The following is a 17,905-nucleotide window of genomic DNA, read 5'->3' as shown; positions in this document are numbered from 1 at the left end:
TTTTTTGAACATTTTCCTTTTTTTTCTTGTTTTTGTAGTTAAAATATTAAAATCTAGGTATATATTTTATATTTTCTATAAAGGGTAAAATGGTAATATATTAACACTCGTTAGTATGTTTAACATCAAGTTAGTGACGTGGTGAGTTTTAGATATTTTGAAAAGTTATGGTGAATTTAAGAGAAATGTTAAAAACTTATGGCGAGTTTCACAATTTTCCTAGCTAATAACATTTCAAGGTGTTTGCCTCTTCAAGCCACTTGAAGTAAAGTTTAGGGTTAAAAACTGTGACAGTACACTACTAACTATTCTCATCATCCAATGATCATAAAAACAACCTTCATATCAAAAGCTTGGAAAGCTAACTATTCGATTAGGCATAGTGCAGTCCAATCTATACTACTTATATAAGTGTGAATAGGGTATGGTTTTTGGAATTTTCATTGGACATAAATTACCCTTGAATCACTGAATTTATTGGGGACAAATGTGTACTTTGACAAAACACCATAATTAAGACATTTAATATTGTAATTTTATGAAAATTTCATTGGACATAAATTACCCCTTAATCACTAAATTTCTTGGGTACAAATGTGTACTTTGACAAAACACCATAACTAAGACATTTAGTATTGTAATAGTCATTGTTGAACCATAGAAGTCATTTATATGGATATATGCCACCTCACCTTCCCATTAAAATTCGTCCAATCAAAAAGAAAACTATCTTTACCTTCACATACTTCATTGTAAATGTAAATTTTCCTTCCATTCAAAGGGAACAAAATTTACAAACAGAAAAAATTAATTATAAATATATAACAAGAAATCATAATTAAAGGAACCAATCTAAATCTGATGAGTTATGTAGAAATATGAAAAAAATGTAGAAAACATGTTTTAAAGTATCAATACGATACGCCCCGTATTGGGTGTATCGTATCATATATTTTGAAAATGGTACGATCCGAAAATGGCACATTGTAGAACTGGAACATGCCTTGCTCCTAGTTCATATATCATGATAATTTAGTGCTCATTTAAGAGGGCTTTTATATATTGGCTTCTCTAAGAAATCCAAAAAGTCTTGAAATTTGGTAAAAAATTTGAAAACTGTGAAAATAAGAAGCCTAAAAATCGACTTTGCGATCGTATAGCTTATCAAAGCAATTCTAACAACACAGCTCAGCTTATCATGCGGCAAATCTTCTTGCCTCCTTTTTCTTGGACTGACTGAGGCTGGGCTTTCTGGAGAAAGTGAGAGACTACTTTGGCCCAAATCTTCTTGGCCCGTGCGGCCGTGCCTATTGGCTGAGGCTGGGCTTTCTACGGTTCACCATGGGCAATAGTGTAATTTAAAACACGAATACGCTAGGTTTGCCTTCTGCCTGAGTAAACGAAAAGAAAGGGAGGGTGGTGTATTACAATTACAAGTGGGAAGCTCTCAAGTTCTGTTGCTGCCCAAATTCGGAGGCTCGGCATTTTCCAGAGAAGTTCCAAAAGAACCTTTTTTTTCTTGTAAGTTTATTCTCTCTGTTCTCTCTCTCTTTCTCTTTCTCTAAATATGTTTTCAGCCTATTTTGTTCGGTGTTTATTGCTTTCTTTTGTTGATTCCCTTCAATTAATCTCTGAATCTCATGGCCTGGTTTCCTCTCATATCATGTTATCAGTTGGCAGCAAGTGGTTTAGCTCAAATGAATTATTTTTAGGTTTCTGTTGTTTTGGTGGTATTGACTATGATGTTCGAAAGGTTGTAAGCGTAGAAAGACCGTAATTATCTGCATAGTTATCATTTAATACGAATTCTTTTACTAATTTTCCTTTGAAGTCACTTCTAAGTTCTCATTTTCTTATTGAGTTTGAGAATAGTGGCACTGAGCTGCTATTTAAGTTGTAAAACTTGTTCATACCTAATTATTTGTTAATATAAAGCCTCTTAGACTTTTATCGAAAGAATAAAAATTAAAACGTGATCCATTTAAGTTGTAAAACTTGTTCATGCTTAATTATTTGTTAATATAAAGCCTCTTAGACTGTTATCCGGAAAAAAAATTAAAACGTGATCCTCAAGAGAACAATTCCCTCATTTGTATCTCTTATTGGCTTTCCTTTTTTTTTTTTTTTTAATTTTACGTAAATAAAACATTTTATTATATGAAAAGAAGATTACTTTAATCCTTCTTGGTATGAATTTTATCATTATATAATCAAAAAGATTTTGATGGTTTTTCTCATTTGCATGTTCTTGATGCAAAAAAAAAAAAAAAAAAGATTTCATTGGACACATTAGATAGATGATGGCTAGTCTTTCTACTTTTCTTCCTTTAGTTTCAGATTGGAAAACAGAAGCTAAGGAATTCATTCTTTTTATGTGCTATAAATTTCTCCTCTTCTGGTATCTGCAAGAGCCCCTACCATCAATGTTGTTAACTCTCAGATCAGTCAGACGTCATGCTACACTGTTACCAATTTCTGTCAAATGTTATTTAACTTTGAAAGCTCTCTATCTGTTGGAAGTGCATGATCTTAGACCCAAAAATTTGGTTGCTTTGGTCTGGGTTATGGGGATGTTATATTGCAAAGGAATCCTATGTTCAATACAGATGAACTATGTAAAACCTGAACTAATTTTTGATAAGGACTTAGTGTTAATTAGGAATTAAAATTAGGTTTCAGGAATGCACTTCAGGATTATATGTTGAGGTGCTCCCCAATGCCCTTGTCACCTAGTTGCCTAGGCGATGGATTTTATTTAAGTAAAAAACATATATCCTAGGCTAAACACCTATTTTTGTTATAGGAAAAGAAGAAAAGAAAAGGTGGAAGAAGAAGAAAATCTGTTGATTAGACAAAATTTTATTTTCTTCCTTATTGGTTCAGGTTTTGAAGTCTTTGAGGGTTCAATACAGCATTTAGCAATGTTTGTGTTGATTAAACCCTAATAAATAAGAAAATAATAAAAGGAAATAAGTATAAACACACAAAATGAATATTTTAGTTTAATAATGTATATTTTATAATTATAATGTAAAAAACTTAAGAATATAAAAATATTTTATAACACAATGTACAAAACTGCTTGGTGATTAGGCGAGGCGAGTCTCCAAGGGCACCTTGGGCACCCACCTATGTGTCGCCTTGACAACTGTTATGATAGTTTAATATGTTTCATTACTTGAGGCATTGAAAAATATATAATTCAAGGGTGGGAATTCTGGCTTCTTGCTATTAGGGATGCAAACGGATCGGGTCGGATTTGAATCAGTGTATATTCGATTATGATCCGACATTGTTCATGTCAGATCCGATCCGATCCGATCGGATCTGATAGGACTCTATTTGAATTCGAATCCTATTGGTAAGTCGGATCTTCGGATCTGATCTGATCCGACTTGTTTTCTTTAAAAATTAACAAATTATTAAAAGAAAAATAAAATATACTAATTTAAATAAAGTAAAAACAAAAAATACAAGTATTTTTTAATTATTTTCGTCATATATATACATGATTTTTATAAAAAATAAATAATATAACAAATTTATAAAAATATATTTATGAATAAATAAATAACATATGTTATATATGTGTTTTATATATTTATAAATATATAATATATATAGGATCGGATCTTCCCAGATCAGATAAGGGGCGATCTGAATCCGATTCGAAGATTCGAACATGGGTGATCCAAATTTGACCAAATAGGATTGGATCTCGGATCAGGTTGGATCATGATCCGATCCATTTTTGCCCCTACTTGCTATTGTGCTAGAAACATTTGAAGAAATCCCTTTTACTCAAAGAAGAGAGGAAGTTTTTGACAATCAATTTAATGTTCTACTTGCTCTATTAAAACAACTAAGGAGATCCCTGAAATGATAGGCTTGAAAAAACCCCAAAATTTTTGGGAGGATGGCTGTTTTTCTTTTTCCTTTTTTTTTGTGTGTGTGTGTGGGGGGGGGAGGTTCTTACTTGTATTGTTCTTTACCAAATTTTTGTCTTCCCTGCCTTTATTTTGGCTTAGATACTTCTTACCACTTATTATAATTTATGAAATATTATTTTTATTTATATAAACATCACCTTTAGGACTTTAGGATGTCCTTGGTTCTTCTTTAAATTTGTAATATGCGGTTCTAAAATACGAGGTCTATGTATCCCAAAGAAACCAAGTTTAATTTTTTTGTTTGCGGGTTTTTCTGGTGAAAATAGGCATTAAGTTGAACTTAACCACTGATGAAATTTGGACCTTTCTTTTTTGGATGGGCAGAACTATAAAGCAAATAATCCAATTAAAAAAAATCTATTAATCGGATGGCAGGCATATGATTGAGGAGCTGAAGTCCATCTTAGATGGGGTCCATTATTTATTTGTATTGTTAAAGTTAATGAGACAATTTATACTAGTTACAGTTCATTTTATATGATTAAAGTATACTAAAAAAATGCATGCTTATGAGGCTTATTCTTTACTTTTTAAGGCTGATGGCTTCACATTTTAGTATCTTGGTGCATGTCTGGTTAATGATCTTTAGTTATGGAAGTCCTCTTGATAAACACAAGGAGCTACTGAATTTGTTAAATTTATAATAGTATGTTCAAACTGCAGAATATCTGATTTCAACCTAATGACTCTTGGAAAAAGAACTTTCACTTGGATCTCTGTCTAGGAGATCCAAGTGAAAGTTTGTAAGAATATGTACATAGTTTTTCTTTGATTTGTAAGAATATGTACATAGTTTGCCCCAAAGGGAACCCCAACTTGTTCGGAATCTAGCCACCTGAGCCATTTTCATTTTCCATTCATTACATTTGTCCCCAAAATAATTGGTCCCGAGTTGCTCCTTATTTAGTCATCATATCAGTCAACCCATTTTCTGATCTGTAATTCCAACATGCGATTTGTGTCTCCCTTGTTAGCCATTTTTATTTCCTTCATAATTTTATTGCCAAGGTCCTTGCTTGTGCTTCAATTAACTTATCACCACCTCTGAGTCCTCCTCCACCATCAAATTCCTGTAATTTAACATTTTTCCTAACCTTAATCATTGTAGTACTGCTAATGGAGGATAGGTTCGTGGAGGTAGGGTGGTGGAGAAGAAATCTGAAGGTGGAAAAGCTTTGAGGAAGTTGGAGTCCGAAGTAAGATGAGCCTAAAGACAAGGGAAGGGAGAAGGGCTATGATTCTGGTGACTGGGGTAGAAGTAGTGGAATGGCTTAGGAGTTTTGTGGAAAAAGCAAGATTGAAAGGCAAGCAAAGCAACAGACAAGAGGTTGGAACCAAGGAAGGTAAGACTTATATAGTCGAAAGCAGGAAGAACACTAAGGGATGTTATATAACTCTGGTTTAGTTCTTTGGCAAAGGAAAGAAATAGATGGTATGCTTCTCGGCAGGAAGACAGAGTCAAGGATGGAAGGGTGTTAGCAGGTTACTTGAGGAGTTTTTGTGCAGTGGAGGTACAACTACACTGCTACAGAGAAGAGTCCAATAAGGGAGGAGGTGGCAAGCTAGGGGACTACATTGTCTGGAAACTTGGAACAGGAGCCTGTGGTTATAGCGAAAGCCAATGGACATTGTAGACTGTTGGATTATTCGAAGAAGGAAGAATGGGAAAGTAAGTTTATAATCCAAGCAGGGATGCGGGTCACGGATTGGAGGAAAGTTGCAGATCTTTTGACCTTGAATCTAAGACTGAAAAAGGAGTTCATTATAACCCCATTTGACAAATGTAAAGCTTTAGTGGACTTTCGAGAGAACAAAGTAGATCTTGGCTGTGAATTTCCAGATTGAGTTAGGTGCTTATACAATCTTCAGATGGAATCCTCTCTCTAACTCTAAGGATTACTCTGTTGAAGATGGGATACTAGTGCGTATAATAGGGCTGCCTTTTCATCTTTGGAGGCAAGAAGTAGCAGAATCCATTGCACTGATGTGTGGAGGGAGACTCGAAGGTGCTTATTGGGGAGATCTCCATTCTGCGGCCATTCTTCTAAACGGAGTGAAGCTTGAAGATATTCCAAGGAAGGTGCAAGTAAGGGTGGAAGAAGCCTTTGTTTTAGTCTGGCTGGCCTACTCCATTGAAGCAAAGCTTGTGGAAAGAGGCTAGAATGGAGGGAGGGGAAAGGGTTGAAGAAGAAGCTGTACGTGGAACAAGGAGATTGGGAGATTCAAAATCGATTGGAAATTATACCAAAATTGGGCCAACAATTACTGGGGAGCCAACAAGGTGTGGGGAAGATGGAAGGTCAAAGGCTTGAAATACAAGAAACCCCCCTGACATGTAGCAGAACCTATGCACAGGTGGTGGGCTGGAATAATGCCATGATAGGGGTTAATACTGGTGAGGGGAGTAAACAGGAGGCAGTTGTTAGCAAAGAGGGCGGATTAAGGAGGTACGTGGGATCGGATGGCACGTGTAGAGGCACTGGGCCAGTAGGCTGTTCTCTCTTACCTGGGCCGAGGGTTAATGGGGAGGTTGGTTTGGATGGGCCAAGCACCGAGTTCACAACCAAACCTATTAAAACTTTAAAGGCACATGTTAACTTAAAACATCACGTGACCTAGGGTGTGAGAAGTTGATAGATGCCTCTAATAGTCTATCATCTTCTTCCTCGAGCTCTAACTCTCAGCCCCGAACTGTGGAAATTAGCATGAAATCTAGCAGCTCTCTTCAGTGGATCCCAACAAGAATGGTTAATCGCCTGACCCCTGAGAGACGAAATCCAAGGTGTATTAAGCACAGCGACATGGAGAAGTTAGAAAATGGAGAGTGGGCTGCACAAGTAGATAGTAGTGATGAATATGACTCGTATGACTTAGATGAAACCTTGAGTTTGGGCAGCATAGATCTGCAAGCGAAGGAAAACTTGGTAGAGATAGGAAGTTTGAGTACGGAAACTTTATTTCTTGAAGATGAAGGGGCTGTTTCTGGTTTCTCCACGAAAGTATGAACTGATGCGGACAATGCTAAACAAACCTCACACCCCAATGACAAGAAAGTTAACCCAAAATCCTAGGGCCTACAGGATATAAATGCAGAAGAACAGACCTCTCTTTTGAGTATGGATAGGGGTTTTCCAGGAAGGGAAGAACAGATTTTGGGTTTACAAGAGTGTAGGCAAGATGATGGTGTTTGTACTACCATGTCCACATTGCAGGAGTTTCCTTGTAGGGGACCGACACCAAAGTCGGTTGCAGTTGGCCAACAGTCTAGCCCAAGTGGTCCCTGTTCTCTCCTTCCCCACTCAGGTATGAATGCCAATTTATTTTTGGGTACTAATCGGTGTGTTATGCCTGGAACAGGTGTACCAACATCCAATCTAAGTGGTAAAACATAAGGAGTTGGAGAAGGTTGCAGTGAGGGGAGGGGGGCGATAAAATATAGAGTCTGATTTGTGCAGAGTTTGAGGAACTCAGTCAATTGGAAGGTTATGTCATATGTGGAAGGGTACAGTGAGAGGGCGAAGGATGGTGGTAAGGGAGGTCACTTTGACCTTGATACAGGAGGGATTCAGACTTTGAATGAGAGTCCCACCGATGAGCGGGGTCAGTTGTGTGCAAAGGCTGAAGAGGTGAATATGAACAATGAGAAGGGGGAAGAAACCAAAAGAGTGAAAAGGAAAAAAAGATCTTAGGTGGAAAGATTAATTTGTGATATTGAAGGGGATTTAGAGTTTAGTGGTAGGGGAGATAGGAGGAAGGGGGTGAAGTAAGGAGTAGGGGTCATTAATTGGTTGAGGGCTTTCTTAAGATCTGTGTCTATGCGATTAGTTAGTTGGAATGTGAGAGGACTAGGGAGTGCAAGGAAAAGGAGGGTGATTAAGGATATGTTGAAGAGAGAAAAGCTTGACATTATACTTTTACAAGAAACAAAATTGCTAGAATTGGATGTAAGGTGGGTGAGGAGTGTATGGAGATCTAGAGGAGTCAGATGGAGTTCAACCCCTTCTTGGGGATCTTTAGGAGGGATTGTTACACTATGGAAAGAGGATGTAGTAGAAGCAGTGGAGGAGCTGATAGGTAGACTCTTAGTATCCATTAAATTCAAGAATGTGGCAGATGGCTTCACTTGGGTATTAACTAATACCTATGGTCCCAATACCTATAGGGAAAGGAATGACATGTGGGATGAGTTATATGCAATTCAGGGTTTGTGGGAAGGACCTTAGTGTTTGGGAGGGGACTTCAACAATCCATCATGACTAGCATGAGGAAGTTTAATAGCTTTATTGTGGATTGCGATTTGCAGGAAATTCCACTACTACAAGCCAGATTCACATGGTACCTACAGGAAACCCCTTTGTGATCAAAGTTGGATAGATTCATCTCCAAACTAGCTTGGGAGAATTACTGGGGGAACCTAGTGTCTAGAGCTTTGCCTAGGGTAACCTCGGGTCATTGTTCCATAAGATTAGGGTTGGAGAATTTTATGAGTGGACCCAGACCGTTTAGGTTTGAGAATATGTGGCTCACCCATCCGGATTTTGTGAACCAAGTAAAAACTTGGTGGAATGAGGAATTGGGGGGAGTAAACTGGAAAGGGGTAAGATTTCACATGAAACTACCGATGTTAAGGTCCAAAGTAAGAGAGTGGAATAGGGAGTTGGATGAGAAATACTACCAAATGGAGTTAGATGAGAATGATAGAGATTTGATGAAAGAATTGGAAGAGGTACTGCTAAGAGAAGAAATAAGTTGGAGGTAAAAATCAAGGTATAGGTGGATTAAGGAAGGTGATGGAAACACTAAATATTTTCGCAATGTGACAAATGGGAGGAGGAGGAAGAATTTTGTGTCGAAGCTAGAGATAGGAGGGGAGGTGGTCTCTAACTAGGAAGATATTGGCAAGTTGTTTGCGGACCACTTTAAATCGATTTATAGGCGACCCTTGAATGAGAGGCTTTAAATGGAAGGGGTAGAGTGGCCAAGATTGGATGAGGAGAGGATTAGGTGGTTGGAAAGGAACTTTGAGGAAGAAGAGATTAAAAAGGCAGTGTTCTCAATGGATGGATCGAAAGCTCCAGGCCCAGATGGTTTTTCAATGGCATTCTACCAAGACTGTTGGGAGGTGATAAAAGATGATCTCTATGATGTGTTTAAGGACTTTGTAGAGAAGCATGTAGTTAGTCGAGGTATTAATGCTACTTTTTTGGCTTTAATCCTGAAGAAATCTGATGCTATCCATCCCAAGGACTTTAGGCCAATTAGTTTGGTGACAAGTATCTATTAAGATAGTGACCAAGTTAGTGATTTAAAAGGCATGCCTCAGGCGTGCCTAGGCGCACAGGCGAGATGCATTTCAGGGTAGGCGCCTCACCTAGGTCCTAGGCGTAGCCCTTTCAAAAGGTGTATGCCTAGTGCACCTTACACCTCAGCCCAGGCCTGCGCCTTTTGAAACTTCAACGCTTTTTTTTTGTGTCTAGCGGCTGGGTCGGGTGCTCCGTCCCCGGATCCGTATTCCACTCCCCTCGAGGCAAGCCCAAACAAGTCCATGCTAGGTCTTAAATTCTTAGTTCTCACACAAAAAATAACGGTTTTATAGTTTTTTTGCTTTTTAAGAAGATATTTTATTAAGATGAATGAATGAGCAACATTACCAAATAGGGGGTTCTACTCCACTCTAGTTCGCTCGTCACCGAAGCTTCATGAACCCCCTATTTGGTAATGTTGTTTATTCATTCATTTATCCTAATAAAATATCTTCTTAAAAAGCAATTAAAACTATAAATCATTATTTTTTTGTGTGAGAACTAAGAATTTAAGACCTAACATGGACTTGTTTGGGCTTGCCTCGAGCGGCATGGTACAAAGGCGGCTCGTAGAATCAGGAATGTAATATGTTTTACATCACATTAGCTACTTGAAGTAATGCAGTTGAGAAAAAAAAGAGATTGTGGGTTTTATATGCTTGAAAATGTTTTATATATTTGATTTTATTTTTAAATTCTCATTGGATATGCTCTACATGTTATATTTATGTATTTTAATATTAGATAATATGTTTTATAAAACATTTATTTTAAAATTAAGGTTTATATTTTTATTAATATTATGTCTAATAATTTTTTGACTTTTTTTATTTTTTGCGCCTTGCTTAAAAAGCCATGCGCCTCGCCTTGCGCCTTAGGTGCAAATTGACCCTTGCATCTTGCGCTTTTAAAACATTGGACCAAGGTTCTTTCTTTGAGGATTAAAGAAGCCCTCCCGTCCATCATTAGTCAAGCCCAAGGGGCCTTCATTCAAGGATGTCAGATAATTGATCAGATCTTGATTGTAAATGAGTGCGTGGAGGAAATGAAGAGTTCTAGGAAAAGAGGTTTTGTTTGCAAGCTGGACCTAGAGAAAGCCTATTATCTGGTGGATTGGCAGTTTCTGTTAGAGGCGATGAGGAATTGTGGGTTTAGGGAAAGGTGGTGTAGTTGGATGATGGGTTGTGTTAGTAATTGTCACTTTTCCATCCTAGTAAACGGAGTGGTTAGGGACTTCTTTCTAGCCTGTAGGGGCATTAGGCAAAGGGATCCCCTTTCACCTTTTCTCTTTACCTTGGTAGCTGATGCTTTTAGTCGAATTATCACCAGGGCTGATAGGGAAGAGGTCATAAGGGGTTGGATAATAGGCAGAAACCAAGTTCCAGTTACCCATCTTCAGTTTGTAGATGATTTAATGGTATGTTGTGATGGAGGCTTTAGTGAGAAGGTGGGAAACTTAAAGGAGTTGATTAAGACCTTTGAAGAAATTTCCAACTTGAAAATCAACTTAGAAAAGTGCTGCATAGCGGGGATTAATTTGGAGAATGAGGAGATTGAGGCTATTGCAAATTGCCTTGAATGCTCTACTTCTGTTGGCCTATGTCCTACTTAGGGCTTCCATTAGGGGCAAATCCTAGGGAGAGTAGGTTCTGGACTCCAGCCATAGAGAAGTTTGAGAAGAGGTTACCTCTCGATCTTTAGGATACTACCTAGGGAAGTGAAGAAATTAGAGAAATTGATGAGAGACTTCCTTTGGGAGCCAGGAGAGGGGAAAAAAGATCATTTGATCAGATGGGAGGTTGTGGGTAGAAGCAAAGAGGAAGGGGGATTAGGTTTAGGAAATTTGATTAAAAGGAATTTGGCTTTGCTAGGGAAGTGGTTATGGAGATGGCCTTTGGAGCGAGAGAGGATTTGGCATGAAGTGGTGAAGAGCATTCATGGATGTTCAGAGAATGGATGGGATGCTGGTGCATCAAGAAGGGCTAACATGGCAGCGCCTTGGGAGGCAACCCACAAAATTCTCCCAAAGTTTCTTAGTTGTGTCAGGTACGATACTTGTTTCGAGACTTTTGTTCATTTTTGGGAAGATGCCTGGGTTGGGGATCTCCCTCTTAAAGATCTTTTTCCTTCATTGTTTTCTATTTCTTGGTTTAAAAATGAGGCGATTTCAAAGTTCCTTCCTTCTCTGTTAAATCCATCGGCCTTGTCTTGGGATTTGGGTTTTCGTCGAGGGTTAAGGGATGAGGAAGTTATTTGTTTGGCTAATTTGCTTTGCCTCCTTGAAAAAGTGTAGTTGGGTCCTTCTTTGCCAGACAAGAGGATTTGGGCCCCTCACCCCAAAAGGTTATTTTCCTGTGGTTGCTTTTTTAAGTCATTTTGTAATACCTCCCCTCAACAGGCTTTCCCTTCCAAAGAAGTCTGGTGTAGGCCGGTCCCCCCTAAGGTAATGGCTTTTTCCTGGGAAGTGTGCCATGGGAAAGTCAAACACCATGGATAACCTACAAAAGAGAAGACCCTTTATTTGTATCTCTCTTAACTGGTATACCCTTTGCAGATCTCATGGTGAGGACAGTTATCATTTATTTCTATCCTGTGATGTCACTGCAGAGCTTTGGGGATGGCTTTTATCTCTATTTGGGTGTAGGTGGGAGATGCCAATAGATTTAAGTTTGCTGTTCAATTCATCTACCTTCTCATGGCCCCATAAAAGAGGAAAAAGAATGTGAAGGTGTGCAAGAGCAGCGTTGATCTGGATAGTGTGGGAAGAAAGGAATTCAAGATTATTCCAAGAGAAGGAAAGGAGTAGCCAGGCATTGAAGGATTGCATTTTAAACAGGGCAATACATTGGTTAAAATCTATGAAACTATTTCATTCCTTCTCCTTTAATGAACCATGGAGGAACTGGACAGCAGTAGCAAGCTGCTCTTCCATAAAGGACAGGGTTTCTACAAACTAGTCCCCCCTCCACAAGGTTTTCTGAAACTGAATTTTGATGAGAGCAGCTAGGGCAACCCAGGACCCTCTGGGCTGGGAGGAGTTTTAAGAAATGAGGCTGGAGAGGTTATCCTTCTCTACTCTGGCCCGTTGGGAGTTGGGAATTTTGTTAGGGCAGAATTGTTAGCCGCCATACAAGGAGTCCTTCTCGCAAAAGAATTGGGTGTGGAGAAGGTGCTGATTGAGGGGGACTCTAATATAGTAGTGGGGTGCATAAATAATTCAGAGAAGGTTGCATGGATTTACAAGAATGAGCTAAAGAAGTATAAATGTCTGACAAGAAACATGTGTGTTACAGTACAATGGGTGGGAAGATCGGCGAACGCTCTTGCTGATATTTTGGCAAAACAGGGGACAAATAGGGAAACATTGTTCTGGGTTAAACTGTAATCTTGTAGTAGCACTCATGTACTCCTTGTTATAGTTTTATAGTTTTATTTTTTGGGTTTCCTGTGTTGGAGAGGCGGCATCTTGTGCCTCTCCAAGGGACTGTATCTTTTTCTTGATCTTAATGAAATGTGATATTATTTATAAAAAAAATCATTGTAGTACAGCTATTAATTCAGCTAGCAAGGAGTCTTCATCTCCCACTGTCCTGAAAATATGGGTAGAATTGTTCTCATCTCATCTCTAAGTACTACTATTCATCAGAGTCCTGGATTCCCAATACCGTATCTATCAAAGTTAATCTTTACCTGATTTGCCTCCAGCGGCTGCCAAGGCACTAGACCAGTATTTTTCACTGTTGAAGACCATGCTACATTTCTCCAATTTCTTAAAAGATACCAGTCCTCTAATTATTCATGGTTTTAGCAACCTAGGTTTCAGAAATGCTGTTATGGAACTTGGCTTCCAATAAATTTGATGTTTACACCATGTGGCAATGTTGTTTTTTCTTTTCTTTATTTGTTTCATTCTTGATTCCTACTTTTATGAAACCGGTGAAAAGGAAACACATCTGTTATCCTATTAGCCTACTAACCTTGATGAGCTGAACCGTGCCTGTTCTATATGTAGGGAAAATGTACCAAGTAACCTAGGAGTAGGATGGCCACCTGCTACCAAATTGTTATTAGAAAAGGAGATAATTTTTAAGGGGTTTTCATCCCCTTTTGGTGATTCAGGAATGTATCAGTATATTTTTTCCTCCACATCTTGGCAAGTGATAGAATTTAGATCAGAAATGTGCTGTCTAAATTGGCTTTCTTTGTCTGGTTTTCAATCCTTGATAAAATTCTGAGTAGAGAAAACTTAGTCAGAAGAGGTATAGAGGTGGTGGAGGCGTATTTTGTGCAATAGAAGTGTGGAGACCACAAGCCATCTACTGATTCATTGTGAATTTGTTTTCTGGAACTCTGGATTTTTGGAAAAATATTGGAAAATTTTGCGGTTAAGTTGTGTTTTCCAGCCAATGTGAAGGGTCTCATAAGTGCTTGGTGGCTAAGGGGGTTAAGTAAGACCGGCAGCAGTTTGGTGCGAAAGAAATAACAAAATTTTCGAGGGGAGACAGAATTCAAAAGAGGAGGTTTTCAATGTCATTTTTTTTCGTGGTTGGCAAATCACTCTGTTCAAATCCAGACACAGAAGTTCTTTATTGATTGGAATCACCTTTTTGTCTTAAGTATATAAACTTTGTTGGTTTGGGCTATTTGTATTTGGATCTGTTGGGTTTTCCCTAGTACAGATTCTCATTGTACAGAGGTTGCTGGGCTGATTGTATATCTTGGTTTATTTTGATAATTTTAATACAATACATTGCCTTTTTCCAAAAAAAAAAGACATTGACCTTAGGTCATTTGATCTGTTTCTTTCTTCCATTTTACAAAGATAACTTATTCTGGGTAGGCCTAAACTTGCACCTTGCTTTCAGTTTTACTTGCTGGAATGCTTTACCATTATTTGATCCTGATGATGAATTTCAACTCAAGAATCCACTCTGCACATTCATTGGTGTACCAGAAAAGGGAAAATAAAGAAACAAAGAAGAAAAAGGAAAAGTAGCTCTTGGAATCTAGAGCATCATATGACCTAGGTACATCTGTCAATTGGCTATGTATATTTATACATCATCTGTCTTAAGATGATACTGTGGAATTTGGCAAGGTGTATAAGAAGTTTATATTAATTAAATGCCCCTTTTATGCTTGGATCGAGGAAGTGACAAGCTTGAGAGATATAGACCAAATGATAGAGTGCAATTTCAATACAAACATAGCAAGATCAAAGATAGTATAGGGGAATATACTGACAGTGTGACTCAAGAATAGGAGGACAAACAAGGGAACATGATTGCCAAATAGTAGAGGCGGATCAGAAACATGCTTGAAAACCATTGTTTGCCAGGGAAAAGGTAGAAAAAGGAAAGTAATTCAAATTTTAGTTGGGTAAGAAGATTTGCAAACAAATTGGCTGATTGTCAAGCAAGTGGTAAACAGGGAAAATTTATTTTGGGCGAAGATGTAAATTACAAATATTGTAATGGGTTAGGTGGTTGTCACCAGTTGCAAGGCGAAAAGGTAGAAAAGGGGCAGGGAAAAGCAAATGTTGTGAAGAAAATGTAAATCAGTAAATATTCTGATGAAAGTTTGTTATGGAAGAGTTGAGAAGCTTTTCTTGGAGTTTGTAGATCAAGATGTGACCTACCAAAACTTGTGATGCAAAAGTCCCAATCAGGGTAAAACCAAGTACTGGATTTGCGTGCCTTACCTCGAGAATTATGAGAAAGATGAGCAGAAATAGATGGAGACACGTTCTAAACTGCTGAAAAATGCTTTTAAGTTGCAACAGACTGGTTCAGAAATCAGAAGCTGAAATGGTTTTAAGAATTACCTAGCAGAAGTTGTTATTTTGCTTTGATTTTTTTTTTCTACTGGAGTCATTTTGAGAGGACTCGGGATTTTATGGACTTTAAGCTTCTGGAGAACCTGTTGCACTGTATCATGTCTTGTGGATGTTGAAATACACCAACATTCTAATGGTCTCTACAGTGACAATATCATCAAACTGGTTTTGGTGCTAGTAGGAGATATTTTTTAAGAGAACAGGCAGAAGAAAAGGGCTTTGAACATGATGAAATAATATATGGTTTCTTTCCAGATTGGTTTGGCCTGTATTGTCATGTTAACCAGGCTGGTGTTTTTGATTGCCTGGAAGGATGGTGGTCTTGCTTTCTTCTTGGCAAAACCATTTATGATTCTTTGTCTTTCGATTATTGTATTTTATTTCTTTAGATGTTTTCTTCCTTTTTCTTTCTCTGTCATTTTACTATATTTAGTAGGACTTGTCCACCTTTCTAGATGTGATATTATCTCATGCAAGATGATGGTTAACCTAATTTAAGATGGGGAATTAATAGAAGCTGGTGGGAATTTTATTGTGTAGAGTCCATATATCTAATTTTACAGATATGGGGATCTGAATGACAAATCGCTTTTTGTTCTTGATTATAATACAAGGTATGTGGTTATATGGAGGGCTTTGAATGGAAGGATGTTGGGGCAATCTATTTTGGTGTTCTTTGGAAATAGGAAGCAATTTCTTCCTTCTATTTCTGTTAGATTTCCATTATTGTGATAATCAATTCAGTCTAGAGATCAAGATGGGTTTGCTAGGATTTTTCAGTGCCTTGCATTTATGGATGCCTAATCTGAGCAGTGGCAGTCCTCAGCTGAATTTTATTAAGTATTATTCACGTTTCTCTTTCCTTTTATGGCCCCACTTGGATTGTATTGCAGTACTGCCATCCAGCATTGGTGATATGGTTATTCCTTGTGCAGGATCTCAGGCATGGCAGGGAGAAACCGTATGCCTCGTCATCCTGTTAATGATGGTTTCCGAGGCTTTCATGATGGCCCTCGGCCTCTTTTGAATCGAGGACCTGGTCCCCTGCCTCTTCACCCTGCAGCTCTGGAGGAGGAACTTGAAATCCAACATGAAGATATTCGGAGACTTCTTATCGAGAACCAGCATGTTGCTGATGATAATATTATTCTACAGAGGGAGCTGACTGCTGCAAAGGATGAGATTCACAGACTGAACCAGGTCATACCCAAACTTCGTGCTGACAAAGAGGCACAAGCTAGGGAACTTATTGAGAGAGGGTTGAAGCTAGAATCTGAGCTCCGTGCTGCTGAGCCTTTGAAGGTGGAGGTTCTGCAGTTAAGAGAAGAGACTCAGAAACTGAATGCTTTGCGCCAGGATCTTACTGCCCAGGTTCAGGGTTTCACCAAGGATCTGGCTCAACTGCAAGCTGAAAATAAGCAACTACATGTCATGAGGGCTGACATTGATGGTTTACGTCAAGAGCTAGTAAGAGCCAGGTTTGTATTTGGTCATTCTTTCAACTTTAGTTACAATCGAGTTTCTTTCCCTGTTGACGAGTGATTAAGACATCCAAAGCTATTCTTAAGCGGAGGGTGACATAAACACTATGAAAAGGGTATTACATACTATTCTTGTCACCACCACCTTATATCAGATGCTTTCCTTAGTAGCTGAATTTATAATGGACTATGTTTGTAGAACGGCTTTTGAATATGAGAAGAAAGCAAATGAGGAGCAAGTAGAACAGAAGCAAGCAATGGAGAAGAACCTTGTTTCCATGGCTCGTGAAATTGAGAAACTCCGAGCGGAGCATCTGAACGCAGAGAAGAGAGCAAGGGGTCTTGGTAATTTTTTCTTTATTTTTACTTGTTTGCACTTTTACTTCCTAAAGATACCATTCCTTGTCTTAAAATAAAAAGAAGATGGCAAATCTATTATAATAGAGGTATGAATCTTTTACACTTTTGTAGGTGGCATGAGCTATGGAATGTTGAAGACAAGCTCCGAATTGGGATACCCAGGTGGTGCATATGGTGATACTTATGGTGGAGCATGGGGCCCTTATGATACACGCGGCTCTACCCGACGCTGAAATCTTTTTTGAGTATATATGTTCTGGTTGGGTTCACATTGAGGGAACTGGTTTTAGACTTTTAGTTTTAGTTTCTTGTTTGGTTAAGACGGCAATTTTCTTGGGTGAGCAAGGAATATAAGAGAAGTCGGATACTTTGCTTTCGCTTTTATCTAATCATATTGTTCTTTCTTTCCTAGTTCCTGCCACGTGTCTTTTGGTTTCCTTATGACAAGTTGAAGGCTGATTAAAAGCTATCCCCAACGTCATCAGTTCTTCACTGTCATCGTCTGTCAATTACAATGATAAAATGCCTTGTTTGTGGCATGCCCAAAAGCCAATGGTTAAGAACAAATACTGATCCCAGAAAGTGTGCTTATAGAGTATGTAAATGTAACCTAGGGCCTCTGGATCTCACTCGATGAGAGTTGTTTATCCTAGATTTGGAAAATTTGGTTTCGTAGATTAGGGTACTTGGACGTGTTGCTCTCTTCTAGTTCTAGACCTACATTGTGAACCCATAGTTAGGTATATTCTTATCGTGTGGCTATTAAATGGTTGAAACGACTATCTTCGCATCCACCACATCGACATAAAGTTCTGGGTGCTTACACTTGGGAGTAGGAATCATGCCTAATCACTCACCTGTTTGATGGCACAAAAAAACTTTAGTATGGTGCCTTTTCTTCCCTATGTTCATGCATATTTTTAGTGCGAATATGTAATTGTATTTTTATGTACTAGCGGGGCCCATGCGATGCAC

The 17,905-nt window shown here is 38.4% G+C and overlaps 2 protein-coding genes across 2 annotated transcripts; both read left to right on the top strand.

Annotated features, from left to right (window-relative positions):
• Positions 1 to 1,381: 1,381 nt before the first annotated feature.
• On the top strand, positions 1,382 to 17,341 carry LOC104601892 (protein FLX-like 3). Its single transcript, XM_088902043.1, has 4 exons — positions 1,382 to 1,521; positions 16,025 to 16,567; positions 16,770 to 16,915; positions 17,042 to 17,341. The coding sequence occupies exons 2-4, from the start codon at positions 16,035 to 16,037 to the stop codon at positions 17,161 to 17,163; spliced, it is 801 nt and encodes a 266-aa protein (XP_088758169.1). The 5' UTR covers positions 1,382 to 1,521; positions 16,025 to 16,034; the 3' UTR covers positions 17,164 to 17,341.
• On the top strand, positions 7,766 to 8,324 carry LOC148801029 (uncharacterized). The gene is made up of 2 exons (XM_088900303.1): positions 7,766 to 8,153; positions 8,254 to 8,324. The coding sequence occupies exons 1-2, from the start codon at positions 7,766 to 7,768 to the stop codon at positions 8,322 to 8,324; spliced, it is 459 nt and encodes a 152-aa protein (XP_088756429.1).
• Positions 17,342 to 17,905: the final 564 nt, after the last annotated feature.

This window comes from Nelumbo nucifera, chromosome 3 (assembly GCF_055504915.1).
Source record: "Nelumbo nucifera cultivar China Antique chromosome 3, China Antique-T2T, whole genome shotgun sequence".
NCBI lineage: Eukaryota > Viridiplantae > Streptophyta > Magnoliopsida > Proteales > Nelumbonaceae > Nelumbo > Nelumbo nucifera.
The sequence above is the reverse complement of the archived record's forward strand: the minus strand, read 5'-3'. Positions and strand labels throughout refer to the sequence as shown.